The sequence below is a fragment of the Euprymna scolopes genome, chromosome 33 (assembly GCF_053919585.1).
Source record: "Euprymna scolopes isolate OS-2025 chromosome 33, ASM5391958v1, whole genome shotgun sequence".
In the NCBI taxonomy this organism is placed as follows: Eukaryota; Metazoa; Mollusca; class Cephalopoda; order Sepiida; family Sepiolidae; genus Euprymna; species Euprymna scolopes.
The window spans coordinates 48201596-48222526 of record NC_136514.1 but is presented as its reverse complement, the minus strand read 5'-3'; the positions used below and the strand labels follow the sequence as shown (position 1 = coordinate 48222526).

The 20931-nt window shown below is 33.4% G+C and overlaps 1 protein-coding gene across 1 annotated transcript in view; it reads left to right on the top strand.

The window, feature by feature from the left end:
* LOC145258210 (C-type mannose receptor 2-like) overlaps positions 1 to 20931 on the top strand; it is a 445837-nt gene that overhangs the window by 318340 nt on the left and 106566 nt on the right. The window contains exons 24-25 of the mRNA XM_080116148.1: positions 11170 to 11288; positions 14614 to 14708. Coding sequence (XP_079972274.1) covers positions 11170 to 11288; positions 14614 to 14708 — 214 coding nt within the window. The remainder of the gene's footprint in view (positions 1 to 11169; positions 11289 to 14613; positions 14709 to 20931) is intronic.

Genomic DNA, 20931 nt, shown 5'->3' with positions numbered 1-20931 from the left:
CAAATAATAAACATGCAAAAAAAGAATGATACACAAATAATAAACGTACACAAATACGCCGGATACACAAATTATTAAGACACACACAATAATTAACATACAAAAATAAGCAGGATAGCGAATAATTAACACACACAAATAAGCAGGATACACATTTAATTAATGCATACACAATAATTAACATACACAAATAAGCAGAATGCACGTATAATTAACACACACACACACACACAATGATTAACATACACAAATAAATAACATAAACAAATAAGCAGGAATAATTTACATACACAGATCAGCAGGATACACGAATAATTTACATACACAAATAATCAATATACACAAATAATTAACACACACAAATAAGGAGGATGCACAAATAATTGACACACACAAATAAGCCGGATACACAAATAATTAACATAAACAATTAAGTAGGATACACAAATATTTAACATACACAAATAAGCAGGATACACAAATAATTAACACACTAATAATTAACACACAAAAATAAGCAGGATACACAAATAATTAACATACACAAATAAGCAGGATACACAAATAATTGACACACACACAATAATTGACATACGCAAATAAGCAGTATACACGAATAATTAACATACAATAATGAGCTGGATACGCGAATAATTAATATACACAAATAAGTAGTATACACAAATAATTAAAATACACAAATAAGCAGGATACACAAATAATTAACACACACAATAATAAACAGACAGAAATAAGCAAGATGCACAAATAATTAACATCCTCAAATAAGCAGGATATAAAAATAATTAACATACACAAATAAGCAGGATAAACAAATAATTAACATACACAAATAAGCAGGATACGGAAATAATTAACATACACAAATAAGCAGGATACACAAATAATTAACACACACAAATAAGCAGGATACGGAAATAATTAACATACACAAATAAGCAGGATACACGAATAATTAACCACACATAAAAATTAACATACAAAAATAAGCAGGATAAACAAATAATTAACATACACAAATAAGCAGGATAAACAAATAATTAACATACACAAATAAGCAGGATATACGAATAATTAACCCACACAAATAATTAACATACACAAATAAGCAGGATACACAAATAATTAACACACAAAAATAAGCAGGATACGCAAATAATTAACACAGACAAAAATTAACGTACACAAATAAGCAGGATACACAAATAATTAACACACATGCAATAATTAACATACACTAATAAGCAGGATACACAAATAATTAACACACACACAATAATTAACGCACACAAATAATAAACATGCATAAATAATAACATATACAAATAATTATCACACACAAATAATCAACTCGCACACATATTCAATGCACACAAATAATAGCGTAACGATATAATCACCATAAAAAAAGTCAACGTACACAAATAAATAGTAATTTTTATTAAGTATAATAGGACCTCGGGATACGATTTTTTTTTTTAACGTTACGATGTGGAATACGACGTTTTTCCGACCCTGGTTGCCGTATTTGCCCCGTATTACGGTATTATTTATAATGTTATTTGATTATGACATCGGAATGAAGTTTGGCCTGGATAAATGTGCCAAATGTACACTCAGAGCTGGGAAGAAGACCCACACAGAAAATATGCAGCTTAATGAAAACATCGACATCAGGGATCTAGAAGAGCATGAGCTTTACAAGTACCTTGGCATTGAGGAAAACGAGAACATACAACATGCCAAGATGAGGGAGAAGATTAGTAAAGAATATGTACGCCGGGTGAGGAAAATATGCAAAACCCAGCTTACCAATAAAAATAAAATTACTGCCATAAACCAGTTTGCTATGCCAGTAATAACATACAGCTTTGGTATCATTGACTGGCCACAAAAATACATTAACCGGCTAGATGTAAAGACACGGAAGCTACTAACGCTTCATAAAATAATATATAGAAATCAGCGTCTACCAAGGCTGTATGTGCCCAGGGGAGAAGGAGGTCTGGGACTCTCAGAGATTTATCATCAACATAGGGCAACTATTGTGAGCACCGGTCAGTATCTGAGAAGCTCACAGAATGACACCCTCTCAATAGTATATGAACATCAAGAGACAAGAGCCAGCAGAACAACATCAGTCACCCAGCTGGCCAAACATTTTGGTCAGAGTTGTCTCTCAGATGAGGACGAAACACCAAACAAGTGTGCCACAGAAATAGCAAGAAAGAGCCGGCAGAAATATACCGAGACCTTTCAACAGATGAACCTTAAAGAATGGGAACAACATCAGCGTGCAAAGTATTTTCTGGGGGAACTTTCTCGGGAATACATAGATAAAGAAGGTTCTTTGGACTGGCTCAAAAGAGGACCCCCCCACCACGATCAGGAAAGGGTAATAATGGCTGCTCAAGACCAGGGGTTGATGACCAATGCATTCAAGAAGATGGCAGGGATCAGTAATGACAATAAATGCAGATTCTGCCACACAGAATTGGAAAGTGTTGGTCATCTGATATCAAGTTGCAAAGTTCTTCTAGGGGACGGCTACTATACAGCGTGACATGATGTAGTATGCAAGTACCTCCACTGGATCATCTGTAAAAAATTAAACATCCAGTGTAGCAGCAAGTCCTTTGAACATCAACCTGAAAAAAAACAGTTGGAAATGATTTATATACCATACATTATGACCATGTAATCCCTACAGCCACCTACCTTGAAAATGCTGCTGTGAAACCTGACATAGTTATATAGAATAAATCAGAGAGAGTTGCAACCTTGATTGAAGCGAGTGTTCCTAATGATGGCGGTCTTAACAGAGCTGAAAGAGAAAAACAGACCAAATAACAAGGTCTCATGTATGATATGAAAAGAAACTGGAACCTAAAGGAGATATCGATCATACCAGTTATCATAGGTGCCACAGGACTTATGAAGAAGAACCTGAAGTCCTACCTAACTAATATTCCTGGTGAACCAAGTGCAAAAGAGATCCAGACAATTGCACTTAAGGGAACAGCGAGGATACTAAAAAGAGCTCTCGGTTGGTTTCAATAAAAAAGCGGGGCAGTGTTGGCAGCTGGTTTGGCTGCCCCATACCCGGCATTACAATCTTCAAAGGAAGGAAAATATAAAAGTGTAATATATACTGTACTGTATTTTGTTACTCATTTTTAATGTCGTATCCCGGGGTTCTATTGTAGTTGTTATGTGTTCAGTAGCAAGAGGAATTGTTTAATCTTTGTAAAACGAGTGATGAAGATGTGACAACGTGTTCACAAGTTTGTAATAGTTTCTCGCATCGTGTCCTATCAGCTGTGGTCGTATGTTGGCAGGAAGAGTTTTAGTTATGTGTTCCCTTGTTAAAAGTTATGTGATCAACTGAGAGACTTATTTGTGAGCTGTTTTTTTTAAAAGTCAAAATATGATTCCGATCGTTTACCAAATCTAGGCTCGTATTTTTAAATATTGCAGACGCTTCCAATTTATCCGCTTCTGAGTGACTGAAAAAAGATTTTAAATTATGAATTTAAACCAATCAGACGTTTCACACAGAGACAAAGTCGCTTATATTTACATAAAACATGTGCGTGTGCCAGAACGTTTTCATCCTACATTCCTTGTAGTTAAGCACAATGCAAAACTATGCATTAAATTTTAATAGTTAGATGAAACCAATCATCTACTAAAAAAACCCATAAAAATGAATAATTCAATAATTAACGCTCGTTTTTCACAGAATATGCAAATTGGTTAACCTTCACAAAGTCGCTAGCATATCCTTGACAGAGTATATTAAAAGGTTCGTTTGAATAATTTTTAAATAGAAAAAGCAGGCTCTTAATATCAATGGCAAAGTGAGAAAATACTCAATTTTATAGGTGCATATAATACACACACACACACACACACACACACACACACACACATATATATATATATATATATATATATATATATATGTATATACGGGCATGCATATAGAAATAACCGAGACATTGTAACAACAAAAAAGGGTCACTAATTGGCAAGTACTAAGTAAAAATATGAACAGAGTTTTGTGAATTAAAACTTGAAAAGAAAACGAAATTTTTATGGCCATATATTTTTATATCTATAGTTTAAGTGTTTCACATTAGTAAATATTCATTTCTGCAAGTACGCTATTGATAAAGAAGGTTGAGTAAATAGTCACAAGTCACAATGTTCATAGTGTGAATAATATGCGTATGTAATTTACGTGTGTGAGTATTTGGCAGCGTGTCATTGTTCATGTGTATTTTCTATCTTCTTGTTAGTGCGCGTATAGCAGGATAAGCTTCACGTTTAAAATAAAGCCCGTGTCTAATATGCGTATGCGAGTATTTGGCAGTGTGACATTGTGCATGTGTGCGCGTTGGTTTTATAATGGTTGGATAAGCCTCATGTTAAAAATCAAGCCTATGTCTAAGTTTCCTCTCGGTAGTGGTTGTATGCTTTAAATGACAGCGATGAAGGTGTGTGGCTGTTTTAATAAATACCGTAACGGATTAGAAAATTAGCGACTCCGAGTTCGAATCTTGTATGCATTGTGTTCATTTACACATTAATATAATCGGAAATTATATGAACTCAGTAATAGGAACTAGCACTATCCACAACGAATCGCTTCAAGCAATTGTTACTGTTCTTCGACAGTAAATAATACAAAAAAAAAAGAATTGGTATGCTGTGGTACTATGAAGATGACCCATGAGTCACTAAATGCTGAAGGGAACAATAGATAGGAAATGTCATACAAATGTACAATGAAATAGGAAGTAGCAAACAATGAATCTGTAGGTATTTTTTTAGATTTGACAATATCAATAGAAACCTACAGATTTGACAATGACAATACAAGCCTACATACTACAAGGGAAGGGAAGCTTCCGGGTGACCGGGGGTGGGTGGGGCGACTTCAGATACAGACGCAGAGAAGACAGTTGACATCGAGCTATCGATTGCTACGGATGGGAGCTGATAATGACACGTATGAACAGTTTTTAGAGCAGACTTCGGAACAAAGATAGAGAAGAATTGTGACTGACAAACAAGCCTAGCCTTGGTAGTTTGGGGGTGTGGACTATAGTTTCACATACACCCAGATTTCAACTGATATGTATGTGAAGCATTGGCGTTATGTTTTTCGTGCTTGTGTTATTTTAATATTTCTACTTTGTGAAACCAAGTGTGTTCCTATCGATAGCGAGAAAATGACGATCCGGCCATTTGAGAAATAGTGAAACGAAAAATCCACGAGACACGACGTTGGGAGTCGGCGATCTGTCGGGGCCACACACGTCTGGTCACAATGCCATAATCCAGAAAAAGTGTGGCAACTAAATACCGAATTAGAAAATTGGCGATTCCGAGTTCGAATCTTGTTGTATGCATTACGTTCATTTACACACTAATATTATCGACGATTTTAAGAACCCATTAATAGAAACTAGCACAATCTGCAACGAATCGCTTCAAGCAATTGTTGCTGTTCTTCGGCAGTAAATAATACAAAAAAAAAAAAAAAGAATTGATATGCCGTAGTTCAGAAAAGGTATGGCAACTAAATTACGAAGTAAATCATGTGAATTCTATAATAAGCACATGCAAAAAGGGTAAGTATAGATTGAGGTAAAAAGTTAAAAATCCCTCAGTCGAAAAAGATTTCTCTTCCTCTGACTGAACGCATTACATTTTAATCTCAACAAAGATTATGTTTGAGTATAGTCTTCATTAGCTAACATAAAAATGATTTTTTTTTCTCAGATGAAATACGTATGTTATATTGTGATAGGTTCCATTGCCAAGGGTCCCCTGATCACGTAAGAGTTGTTTCCCGATCGTCAGCGACTAAGTGTAAATTCTTCATGTGGCAAAACCCCGTTGATCGATTTGGTTGATATGCCGTCGCCTCAGCATTCTGTTGCGCTAGAAGAAAGAAAATCAATTTCATGCACAAAAAAGAAAAAACAATTCTACTGATTAAGTTCCAGAAAAATGATATACAAATATATAATTAGGACCAATTGTCTTACAGTTCAATGTTCGATTGTCAGACTCCACTGAGTCTATACGTAGATTTCACTTCTCATTTCGATATAGCGGTGAAGTTGATGTGGGAAGAGGGAAGAGCGTGTGGCGATTTTCTACAAGTTGTTCTGTGGGCAACTCTCAACAATTGATTGACTCCAACAGACGGTTTCGACTGTGCGCTCCGTTCATATACTCAGGGGAGGGGTGAAACCGTGGTTGTTCCCTGGACCAATCGTACTCAACTACGTCACCCCAGGGAACTTGTGGATCTGCAAACGTTCCCATGACCCCGGGTCAACGCACTGTACTTAAATTATAAACATCCTTAGTCTAGAACCCTGAGTCATTCCGGTTGTTGTCGATTTTCATAACAATGAAAATCACAAACCCAATCACACCGATGGCACCGTACACACCGATGATAATTAAAGAATTAATAAAATCATATCTGCCCGGCTTTCTCCAGTACTTCGGGAGTCTTGGCTTCCTCCTCTCCAAGTGGAGAGCTTAACCGTTCTCTGGGACAGTCACGTTTTAAGTTTTTAAGCCAAATTACAATGCAAAGGTTTTGTAAAATAAAGAAACATTTATTTGTTAACAACGAATAATTTCGACGTGATATGCCTTCTTCAGAATATTTTTTTCCGTGTCATGTTATTATTAAAACGTAAAGAATTTAGTAGCAAAAAATCCGTGTGTTTTTCTTCAGCGGTGATATTTTTTATATCCGGGGAAACACATTGGCGCACGACGTATGAAATAGTTGGGTTGTATTCTCCGTGATGTAAGCATTGTTAAAATTTTAAAATGAAATACGTATATTATACGTTTAAAAGCCAAAATTACAACGGAATATCTGTGTAAAATAAAAAAAAAAAACATTTATTTGTTTAAAATTAATAATTTCGACCTGGGGAAAAATATTCTGAAGAAGACGTATCAAACAAATGTTTGTTTATTTTACGAAATCATTGCGTTATAATTTGGCTTTTAAACGTATAACATTTTTTTTTTACTAACCTTCATACCAAACAAGACACATTGCCACTTGTACATAAGGGGCTACTAATTGCGACCATACCTATAAAAGATTAAGATGTTGATTTACGTTACATTTAAACTTCTGCATATCAGTACAGTTTGGGAAGCAGGTAGCAGGAAAGGAATTCCAAAGTCTAGCTGTTCTAGGGAAGAAGTTATTTCAGTAGCAAACTTTCTGACATTTAGGAACCGTAACAACGTATTTCGATTTTATAAATTAAAGAACGCTTCTATAACAGAGAACTCAAGTTAACTAATTTTATTCGTATAAATGAATACTTTTAGGGTTAAACATGATTAGATTAACCAATCTGCTATTAACTTTGTATCGGACTATATATGACAGAGCATGAAAATCGATTTATTAGGTTGGTGCAAAAATAATGTCGTTTCTTTTTGACATGAAGGTGAACGTCTAAAAACATTATTTTTGCACCGTCGAGTTCTCCGATCTGTCTTATGGTCGAAAATAAAAGAGATATATTCTCGTGTATCTTTGTTTTGTTTTTTCCTTGTTCTTTTATATTTACAAGTTAACAAAAACATTTCGTATATTAATTGTAATAAGATTTACGTAATCAGCTTGGTGAAGCTTTTTTCTATTATAACGCAAACTATAAATCCTCTTACAGCAATCGTTTGGCAAGTAAACAAATAATTAAGTTTGCTTTTTTTTTAGTGTATTTTTATTGATTATTTCATCATTTAAAAGGTGTATTATTTTAAACATTCTAATCATTTTCTGTTTCATTTGTGATTTGAACGATAAAAAGCGGTGGTTCCCAAGGCGTGTCTTTTCGGCTAGTTAAATAAAACATTTTTAAGAAATTGAAATGCAGGTTACTGGGCGTGTTGAATACAAGCCACGACCGATGTAAATAAAAGGATGGCCACTGAAAAATGACGTCATGCATGAGGTAGAAGTAAGCAAGATCTGTCGAACAGTCAGACTGTCGATAATGAATGAGAGCTTTAATAATAATTTTTTTTTTTACAAAAATAACATAAGAAAACTTGAAAAAATGTATATGAAAGTGAAAAAAAATCGAGGAAGACGATTTATACTGAAACTAAACTTTATTCAATATTATTAATAATAAGAATAAAAGCAAGGATTAATTCAAAAATGGCAAAGTTGCTTATGTGAAACAACATTCTATAAATAAACATTTCGTTGTTTCCATAGATTTTGAAGACTAAAATTCGTTTATAATTTACTTAAGAATTGTATTTAAAAACCCAGGAAAGAAACGAATATGATTCGATTCACACTGAAAGTGTACCTTATTCAATACTAGCGGGGGTACCCGGCTTTGCCCGAGTGTTTGTTTCCGGGACGGGGGGGGGAGTTTTAAAAAATGTTATGGTAGGTAAGTAGGAAAGATCAAACCCGGAGTCATGAGTAAAAGTAGGAAAATAAAGTGTGAAAAAAAAACAAACAAAAAAAAACATCTGCAACGTTAACAGTTCGGCCACCAAGAAAAGTCCATTCCAGTTGTTTAGGAAAAAAAAAAAAAAAAAAAAAACGACTACGGTAGGTCGGCGCGAACGTGAAAATATAATGTGAATTGTCCAGCACGTTAACCACTACGCCACAGAGCACTGCAGCTTAGTTTAGTGATTTTAAATAACTTCACATGAAAGAACTACGAAGCCAAACCGGTGTTCTCTTCTCAACTGTTCCTTGTGAACGATCCCCAAACGGTGTTAAGTGGTGGCAGGGGGAGGAGGAATTTATTAGAGAGAAAATATTTTACCACTTCCATTGATCTTAACCGATTTTGGCCGTGACTTCTCAGCAGAAAAAGTATAGAAATCTAAGATTATCGAGGAATTTGAGAAATAATAAGCCTATAACACACCTCAGATATTGTTCTGCCGTTTGTGCATATTATATTTGCATGAAATATCTTGATTTTTAATCCTATTAATGTCAAAATCAGACGGGAAAAATGAGTTCATTTTATTTATATAGAATAGAATAGAATAGAAGAAGAAAGAATAGATAGAATAGAAGAAGATAGAAGAATAGAAGAAGATAGATAGAAGAAGAAGAAGATAGAATAGAAAGAAGATAGATAGAAGATAGAAGATAGAAGATAGATAGAAAAGAAGAAAAGAATAGAAGATAGAAAAGAAAGAAGATAGAAGAAGAAGAAATAGAGAAGAGATAAAGAAAAAATAAAAAATAAAAGAATCAATATGCAAAATTACGAAAGAGACAAATAAATACGGCAAAAACTAAATTATGAATTTAGTGAATAAACAGACAATAAACGAACAAATTAAAATCGAATAATTGGTAAAAACGAAAATTAATGATACATAATTTTTAATAAAAAACGAACGATAAATAATTTTTAAAATGAAAACAATTTAAATTCAAAGGCAAAACATATACAGTAGCGTCCAAAACTAAGGGACACACTTTTAAAATCTAATATTTGTAAGAAATAACAACTGTGTAAAAGCAGAAATTTTGACAACTGGTAGTCGTTATTGCCCATAATAACATACTAAAATTTGAATCATTTGCAAAGGGTAGAAAAAGAATTATAACATTTATTTATTTTAAAACTAGGAACGTCCAAAAGTAAGGAACAAAATTGAGAAAAGCAATGTAAGCAGTATGCTATATTCAAAACAAAACAAAAATGATTTTTTTATTTTGTTTTTATCGTTTAAAACTTAAATTTTGATTGCTGGTACTGCCGAAAAAAATATTTATTGATGCTAAAACTAAATAAAGATTAGGTTTTTAAGAAAAATGTTACTGGAAATTGATAAATAAATGTAAGTTCCTTCAGTGTTTTGAGTTAAAAAGATTTGAAGAAAAAAATACGAATTTTTGATATGAGAATATATTAATCGTAAGATTTGAATCCTTCGGACAACTGTTCCCATCTTGTGTGTTATTTGCACAATGTTTCGGTCGATTTAACCTCCGACATTCTTCAGGTATATCTCGTCAATCTGGGTGTGTGTGGAAATTTAGCTAGAATTTCCGATACTGATTCTGATACTCGAATTGTTTAAATTTTTCTGATTTTCGATTCCGATTAAATCGTCCGAACACTAGTATTTATGCTAACTTCAAAGGCTTATAACTTTTATTTACTATTTAAATATATTCATGGGTTCTGGATATGACCTTAAACTATATCCGATGGTGAGGCCCCAGCTTGCGGACTTTGGGGAGCGTAGAGCCACTCCTTAATTGCCATTGCTCCTAGGTCCACTCTAACCTGGAGTGGTAGTACCTGTTAGGGTCTCAACTATGGGTTAAATAGAAACCGACTTGAAAAAAAAACAAAAAACAAAAAAACAAAACAAAAAAAAACAGAACAAAAAAAAACAAATATATTCTATTAATAATTTTTTCTTCAAAATCACTGGATTCGGCATTAAATATCCTGAGGGTTGATATGCCGTAAAACAAAAACAACCAACCAACTAAATATATTCGTATTTTTAACACAAATGGATCACAAACGAGTAGGCAAACACAATAAGTCGATTTACAACGGCATTTCTTTTAAAATAATGTAACAATTCGGTTTCAAGGACCCCCAGAAGATAAAAAAAGTGAAAGGAATGACTTTGAGTCAACACCGGTTGAATACAGACGTACATTGCATCTGTAAATAGATAATAAACTCGAGTTGTTTGGTTTTTCGTCACAAGGTTGATTTTTAATACAGAGTGGTCGCTAGATTTATTTTTATAAAGAATAATTTTTACGAAGTTTTTCAAAGACAAATGTTATATTATTCTTATAGATACTCAAAATGTCGTCCGTGCAATTCACTGAAGCGTAAAACAACGATTTAATTTAACAACACTCACACGCCACCAATAATAATAATAATAATAATAATAATAATAATAATAATAATAAAAAAATAGCAAACGCATTTTATTCATGATCTAAGCTGACCTTCAAATTTCCCGCTTTTCTAGCGACCACCCTGTAAAATAACTTTTTTCTGAGTTCCTTGAAACCTAATTGGTTCTATCTGATATATAGGTGTAATACTCACTACTTCCCAGGGTTACATCCTGTTTGCCGGAAAGTGTTATCAGCACGTATATATGATGAAGAGTCACGAAGAAGCCCAGACCTACTGCCGGCAAGTGCTCGACGCTCAATTGCCAGTGGTTGACAGTCCGTAAGTTTTATATATTTATTTATTTATTTTCACAAAGGAGTAACTACTTATCAAGGCCAGGAGGCCACTCAAGGATAAGGGTTAATAAGCGTACAGTGGTCAATGGGACAATGTCGTAATAATTGTTAGCAGTGTAAATCGGATTACTTAAGGGGAACGGCTCATCAAGAACTTGTTTACGTTGGACTTGAAGACGACCATATTATAGTCAACTGGAAAGCAGGCACATTGAAGAGAGTTCCACAGGTGTGCAGTTCTAAGAAAGAAACTTTGTTCATGGAATCTACGTTTAGGTTTACACAGATAAAAGTGGGAGAAATTATTGATAGTATTTTCAGCTAGACGAGTGTTTTTCGTGAAAGTTTGGCGAGGGGGGCCCTAGATTGGAGCTCAAACGAGCACTTGCCATGAAAATAACGATAAAGCAGAGACAGGTTCGTATTATGCGCCTCTCTATTTATTCTCCGCGTTTTTGCAACAGAATCTACATTTTTCATCTACGAGGCTCATTCCAAAGGTAAAGCCCCCTATTGGTCCACCGACTTAGTCGGATTTAGACTTCACCCTCGTCCGTTCATTCGTTTGTCCGTTCGTTCTCCAAATTCTCAATAACTCCTCATTACATTTTTCTGAAAATTTTCATGAAGCGACAACTACCCAACAGAGGAAATGTAACATTCTTAGATTTTTTATAAAAGTTTTGCTTGAGTCCCCAGAGGGTCAAAAGAGGTCAACATGACCCTAAATAGCACTTTCCGGGACATAGAATCTTTTCCGACGATTAGATTTTGCTAAAAATTACCCAAAAGCAAAATTACATGGATATACATCTGGAAACGTAATATTTGACCCTAGGAAATTCTGGGGCTTGAGCCCCAGGGTGTTTTACAGGTGAAAAACGCCTTTTGGGACTAATTTTTTGTCAAAAATTCAAAGCATCAGTAGGAGGGCCATATAGTTTTTGGCTTTTTTTTTTAACTCGAAAAGTTAAAGAGCTACAAAGGCGAGAGTGGTAGCATTAAAACGAGCGCACTTTTTGTGATCTAAATTTTATTTTTCTACATAGTCACCACCATTCTCTATACACTTTTGCCATCGATGACCGCTGTCTGTCCATGGGCGTCTTTGTCATACAAGGATCGTTCCAAAAGTAAGATCATTATTTTTTTAACTGAGAAAAGTTGAAGGGCTAAAAAAAAAAACGTGAGTGGTGCAATTAAAACAAGTGACCTTTTGTGTTCCATAATTTATTTTTATACATAGTCACCACCATTCTCAATGCACTTTTGCAATGAATTCAATGGCGCATCTTTGCTTCTGACGCACGTCGATGACAAGGATTGCTTTCTTAGAGTCTCACACCGTCAATATCTGCAACGAAGAGATGAAAGTTCAGTCATCATAGCAATTAAATTGGCAAAACCCTCTGATTTTCATTTAACGAATTGTTGCTATAAAATAGGAGCAGCGTACGAATAGAAAAGTTTAGAAGTCAAAGTGGCCAAAGAATGACATCGGGCAGAAATTGTCTCCTCTAGTAAAACATTCACAACAAATACTCGTCTGGCTACAACCATTGTCAACAATTTCTCTTACTCTCTCTTGGCTTTCATAAAACTAAACGCAAATTCTATTAGCAAAGTTTATTTTCTAGAACTGCCTACCTGTGTAACACCATAATGCGAGACTGCTTCCCAACTGACTATAACATGGTAGTTTCCAAGTCCAATATATACAAGTTTTTATTTAGGCGTTCTTTTAAATAATTAAATTGTATCCAATTTCCACCACAATCGATCATTATGGCACTATCTCACTGATCATCTTACACCCATTAACCCTTATCTTCGAATGACCTTTACGTCTTAATACGCGGGGACTCTCTGGTATAAAAATTTTGAGAAGGTCACGTGATTTTCGGTGTGCAAGTAAGGTTCATTCACTCTCTTAGCCGGCGAAATTTCAACGAGACAAAAGTTTCTGGCGACCATCCCCAAGAACGAGAAAGTCAGCGGACACTGATGTAGCGAGACAGATTAGCTTTCTTCCCCTCCATCTCTTTCTCTCTTTCTCGCCACTTTCTTTCCCTCTTTTTCACGCACGCCCATACATGCTAGTTGTCTCCTTGATGTCTTTTATCTCTAAATAAAAGATACCTTTCATAAAATCCCACTTTCTCTTTCCTATTTTCCTTTTCTTCACCAAATTATAATTTTCAAGTCCAATGTAGACAAATTTTTGTTGGACCGTCATCTTAAATAATAAATTTTAACCCAGTTTTCACCATTACCGATCATTAGACTTCGTAGCTTAGTGGGGAATGACATTTTCTCTTCCCTGCAACCTCTTTCCCACAGAAGAGACGCTGCAAGCCTGTCTCTGTTTCATCGTTATTTTCATGGCCAGTGCTCGTCTGAGCTCCAATCTATAACCCCCCTCGCCAAACTTTCACGAAAAACACTCGTCTAGCCCAAATCACTGTCAATAATTTCCAACACTCTTTGATTCCATGAAAAAAAAAAAAAAAACTAACTACACTTTGATTGTCTTCAAGTCCAACGTAAACAAGTTCTTGATGAACCGTTCCCCTAAAATTTCCACTACTTATATTTATTACGCTAAAATACCATTGACTAATGTATACCCATTAACCCTTATTCTCGAGTGGTCTGCGGGCCTTGATAATTGGTGATTCCTATGTAAAAAAAAAAAGTCTGCCCACCTGACACTCACTAATCCTTTTCATCGAGTGGCCTCTGGATCTTAATAAGCGGCGATACCCTTGTATAAAAAAAGTGTAGGAGATACGATGATTTGCTGAGTGTGTATGCAGAGCGTTCTTTCAATCTCTTAGCCGGCGAAATTTAAATCAGAGAAGACGTGTCTTGCTGATTTTTTTTTTTTTTTATGAAGGCCACATATCAAAACCCAGAGGCCACTCCAAGATAATCAGTTTTTCGGAGAAATTTGCCATTTTTACTTTAAAAAGGTTTCTTGTTGATATTCATTTTTCGTTAAATCTTTAAGTACTCCTTTTTTTTACTTTACGTAACATGCTGGAATTCATTTTTGATTAAAAAAAAAACCCTCTGGCAATGGCTGCCACGATTTCATTGAAACTTGGCGTCTGCTGACAGATGATGGCTGATCTGCTAATTGCATCGACATTTGCCGGCTGTTTACCACAATCTGCTCGAAAATGTTGACGCGAAGTTGGGACAGGTTCTGAATAAGTACCGTGTTATTGATATTATTTATTATTTTGAAACAACCGAAATTGTAAAATTCATCTGCGATATTATCGTTCGAACATTGATTATTTCAGCTTGATAGAAAACTTCTTGACAAGCCATGCGGATAAAACCAGACGGCAGGTTCGATACTGGATATCTTCGGGGTATTGGAACAAAGATTCTCCAGGTAAGAATTATAAAAAAGAATGGATTCACTCTTTAAAGTAATATATAGTTCGACATTTTGATATATATATATATATATATATATATATATATATATATATATATATTCACACACACATATATATAGAGAGAGAAAATAAAAAAGGAACAAACCGTATTATGTGTTCACCAACGTTTCGTCTTTATTTCGAGACTTCTTCTGGGTGAAATAAAGACGAAACGTTGGTGAACACATAATACGGTTTGTTCCTTTTTTATTTTCTCTATTTTGTCGGAATACTATTTCCATTATTTTCATATATATATATGTATATATATATATGTGTGTGTGTGTGAATATATATCTGTAGAAATATATTTTCTTATAATATATATCAATCCTAATTTAAGAAGCACAATGTAATTACAGAGGAATATAATGAATGAATGACGAAAACTATATTCCAAATTCATGATGATGACCATCTTATTATTTATTCCTATAATTCAGTTTACTTTTACAATTCTTGACTATATCTGTTTCGTATATATATATATATATATATATATATATATATATATATATATATATATATATATAACTACTTCATTTACTCACATAAATTTAATATACGAAAGTATAGATTTATGCATAAACTTTAAGTATTTACTTCAAAAGTGCTCAATACGTAGGTAGAGCTAGTTAGTAATTTATAAAATATATATGGCGATTAAGCTACACTGAATATTCTGCGTTTCATCCACTATAGGATTCGTCAGGCTTATGCGCGAATTCTGTGGTTGTTTCTTGTTTTTACATATGTTGAGGATTTTTAGTTAGCCAATCAGCTTTCTAGTATCCACCACGCCCCTTCTTATCAGCCAATGGGCATGCATTTTATCGAACAAAGGATCTGTTTGAGAACTAGGTTAGTGGTTTAAGGTAGACGTTTTCCTTCTTTTTTTATATATAAATATACCTATGTGTACACACATACATGCACATATATATACATATATATACATATATGTGTGATCGTTTATGTATATTCATGTTTATTTAATTTATTTATTTGTTTGCTTTCTATTATTATTGTTAGTTTTTAAGCGATTTTGTATCGCTATCCTAGAGTAAGTTTTATTTTGTGAACACAGTTGTTTGCTATTTCTCGTCTACAGTTTAATAGATTTTGGGGTTCTTTAAAGTACAGGATAGCAAATTTTTCATGGAGGCATAATTTACATGGGTCCTCTAAATGTCTGCACGTGGTAGCTTGTCCTATTATTTTCCATTAGACTACCAGTGAATGTCCGCTTTCTTTGAGTTCCCAGTATTTATTCGTTAGTGTTGTTTTTATACGGTGCTTTTTTTATTTTTGAATGTACTTTTGTGGTCATAGTATCGGGTTTTGAAATCTAAGGAAGTCATGCCTACGTAATATTTCTTGTTTCTGAGTTTACGTAGGCATGACTTCCTTAGAGTTCAAAACCCGATACTATGACCACAGTTTATCTACTCTATTAAAGAATAATTTCCGGCATTTTTTCTTTTATCTTTAGTTGCCGGCATTTTGTTTGTTTTTATCGTTTAATTTTGTAGCATGAGGGGGGACGGATAAGACAGAATACAGACAAAAAACAGGAGAAATCCAGACAAAATACATAAATAAAACACGAAAAACAAGTTTAAAAACAAGGTAACATAAAACATTTAGGATTAGTTTAAAAAAATAAATAAATACTTAGCATTTTTGCACTAAAGATTCCGTCCGCAATCTTTTTGTCAACTGTTAGCTGACATATGTCTTTCTAGAGCGACAGAAGATTTCTATTTCCAGATAACGTGGTTGAGTGCCTATCAATTTATAGAATAAAAGTCGTTACATTCGTATGTGTAAAATATCTAATTAAAATTTTTTTTTATTGTTAAAAAAGTTCTAACTGTTTTTTATAAAGTCCTAAGTTTATCTACTCTATTAGAGAATAATTTCCTGCATTTTTTCTTTTATCGCAAGTTGCCGGCATTTTGTTTGCTTTTATCGTTTAATTTTGTAGCATGAGGGGGGACGGATAAGAACGAATACGGACAAAAAAAGGAGAAATACAGACAAAATACATAAATAAAACACGAAAAACAAGTTTAAAAACAAGGTAACATAAAACATTTAGGATTAGTTTTAAAAAAATACTTAGCATTTTTTGCACTAGAGATTCCGTCTGCCGTCTTAATATATATATATATATATATATATATATATATATATATATAAGGAAATATGTTTACTCAATTATATTTCACCTTTTATATATATATTCGTATATATATATATTCGTATATATATATATTCGTATATATATATATATTCGTATATATATATATTCGTATATATATATTCGCATATATATATATTCGTATATATATATTCGTATATATATATATACATATTCATATATATATACACGTATTCGTATATATATATATTCCTATATATATATATTCGTATATATATTTATATCTGTATATATATATATATTCGTATATATATTTATATCTGTATATATATATATTCGTATATATATTCGTCTGTATATATTCGTATATATATTCGTATATATATATTTGTGTGTGTATATATATATATATATATATATATATATATATATATATATATATATATATATATATTCGTAAGCTAAAACTCTCTAACATCATCTGTGTATAGAGACTCCCTCAGGCATTTGTCTATTAAAATGGCCTGTGGCGATAGAAGTCATTTTGTGGCTCAAGGACTTTAATTGTCTCAGGGAGTGGCATTCGTCTGACAAGACGTTGCAATCAAATCATCATATATATATATGTATATATTCCTATATATATGTAAATATATAATCGTATATATATATATTCGTATATATATATATAAATATGTAATCGTATATATATATTTAATCTATATATATATTCGTATATATGTTCGTATATATATATATATATATATATATATATACATACATATATATATATATATATATATATATATATACATATATATATAAGGAAATATGTTTACTCAATTATATTTCACCTTTTATTTATATCAATCCTTTACTTAGTGTGATGTAATTACAGAGCAAATAAGAAATAAATGACAAAATGTCTATATTCCAAATGTTAAAATGTTGACCATCTTACCTTTTGTTCCTTTAAATAACTCGACATGCACATTGTTTGACAGCACCTGTTTCGAGGTATAAATAAATAAATGTTGAATTTTGCAATTCTAGTATGTCGCAGTTCATCTTGAAAAGTTTCAGATTGTTTATTCCACAAACAAAAGTGCTGGCCAAAAAGTTGCCCTAAACCCAGAAGATACAAACGCTTACTGCATTTTAAAATTGCTGTGAAGAAGATAATTTAGCAAAGACCTCTTATTTATAATCAGGTTCCATTTTATTACACACGAAGTAACAACACATGAAGAAAGAAAACAAGGAGTTAATGTTGATGGTCATCCAGTTGTAAAGTTTTACACTACAATCGGAAAAGTGTACTCTGTGCATCCACGTCACCATGAATGTTTCTTTTTTGAGACGCCTTCGTCATTAAATTAAAGGACCGACATCATTTTCATTTCTAAAAACTATCGATGGACAAACTGTTGGCAAATATTATATTGTTTTAACAAGCGTACAGTTCTCAATGGGACAATGTCGTAATAATTGTTAGTAGTGTAAATCGGATTACTTAAGGGGAACGGCTCATCAAGAACTTGTTTACGTTGGACTTGAAGACGACAATATTATAGTCAACTGGAAAGCAGGCAAATTGAAGAGAGTTCCACAGGTGTGCAGTTCTAAGAAAGAAAATTTGTTCATGGATCTAGTTTATATTCTCTTTGCAATTGAGAAATTGAAATGGGTCAATGGGTGCGAATAATAGAATCTCCGTTTTTTTTCTTCTGCTTTTCTAAAAACATGTATTTTGTTGTTCACTATTAGCTATGAAGGACAACAAAGTTGATATCAAAAATATATATTTCTGCAAAATTTTACTTTTATTTTCATCATATTTTACTGAAGTTAATTTTTTTTACACGCACACCCTTTTTTTTATAACCTTTCATACATCAGGGTCCATTTTTTTAAAAAGGATCTTTTTGAATCCCGTCATCGACGAGTACTTCTGCTAGTGCATATATATATATATTATTTTTATTTTTTAAATACTTAAATATACTTTATTTTAATATTTAATAACTTTCATGCACATGAAATATTTAATAAGTATATATATATATTGAGTAAAAAGATTAATAATTGTAAATTATGAATCAGTTTCAAAAGGAAAGACAAACAAAATCAACTTGAGTGTACGATCGTTTCGGAAACGATATTTATTTGATGGACTATGGATACACACGTAGGGGTGCCTGCGCGTGAAATTTTTGTGACGGGAGGTGCGCAATCTGGAACCACACCTCTTCTGAGTCGACATTGTTAAATACCAGTGGCAAGTGAAGTGTATGCACGGGACGACTGGAAACAAATGCCTCAAAAGCGGAAACCACATATAGTGCCTAGAATTCTCAAATGGCCACCCATCTGGTACTAACCAGGCTCAACGTTGCTTAACTTCGGTGATCTGACGAGAATTTAAAATGCAGTAAGAGTTTGTATCTTCTGGGTTTAGAGCAACTTGGCCAGCATTATTTAATGTATTATTTAATAAACAATTTTTTATACATTGATACATTTTTACTTAACTTCAAAAAAAGAAGAATATGACAGAACAGGATGCGAGTTAGGATCAGTTCACTTCCTGAATTATAATGATTTCTTAAAATCATAATGTTCTCATCTTATTATCGTGTTTTCGAGATTATATATTCCAAAATCCATAATGATCGGTTTCTCTTCCACTTTATTCTGTCCATGACGAGGCATGACCAGTTGGCTATCGATAATCTCTTCACCTGATTTTTAGCCTTCTTCTTTGTCTGTTCTGCTGCCTCAGGTTAATTCTGTTGACATAGATGTCCACGTGCTATCTGTAGGCTTCGAAAGGTTACCCGGTCCGTCTATATTTAACTGTTCGTATAGTGGTAATGATGTCGTTTACTTCAATTTGCTATCTTATCCATGAACTCCTTTTTTTCTTTCGCATAGAGTGATGCCGTTCTATTTTGCTTTTCTGTGAGTGCATTATGTTTATGCTACACTCCTATATGTCATGACAGGTGTAATGTGTTCCTTAAACACTGTTCATTTAATGTTCATAGTGGACTTACTACTCATTATAATGATGTTACCATTCGGACAAAAAACTGCCAACCCAAACGCAATACCATTTTATAATATAAATCTTATCTGTTTGAATGTATGTATGTATGTTTGGTGAGGAGGGCGGCTAGTCTCCCTGAAGGATTAAAAACAAGACCTTCCAAAGGGCGAATGTACTCTTTTTCTGGATCAACGGCCAACTAGCACCGTGTATATTTTTGTGTGTGTATATGTGTATTGGGGTGGAGAGGGCTCCCGTAAGCCGTGGTGAAGGCAACCTTTCTAGGAGAAGCAAATCTCTGATTTAAAAAACCATAAAGCGGAAGACCAGTACCCGCATTAAGCTGGTCTGCAGTTTAATTTGTTGCTGGCTATCTTGCTCTTGCTTGTTGCTGGATCTCAACATTTTGAATAGAGAGAGAGACTTAGCTGTCGTACAAAGCTAAGACTCTGTAACATCATCTTTGTATATATACTCCCTCAGGTATTTGGGCTCATGGATTTTAAATGTCTGAGGGAGTGGAACTCGTCTGACAAGACGTTGCAATCATCATCATGTATGTATGCATGAAATCATCATCATTATGTATATATGTATGTATGTATGTATGTATGTAGCTGAAAACTTTTCTCAGCGGCATCGAACCGAGTCAAAACTGGTACCGTTTAAAAGGGCAATGTGTCGGTCGAATAATATGTGAGAATTAAAAAAAAAACGGTCAATTATTTCCCATAGAAATAGACGTTTGTAATTACAATTAATCCAAATACACATGCGCGACAAACGTTCTCTCTTGAATTGGTTTAAATAGAAAAAGGAAAAAACTACGTTACTTCGTTGACGCCATCGTAGAGCAGTACTTATCGTGGCAGCATCCTTATCTTAAAGTTGCACGTTCGCTCCAACATAATGGACATTTCTTTTCGATTTTTAAAGTTTTAATATTTAAACAAGGTTATTTATG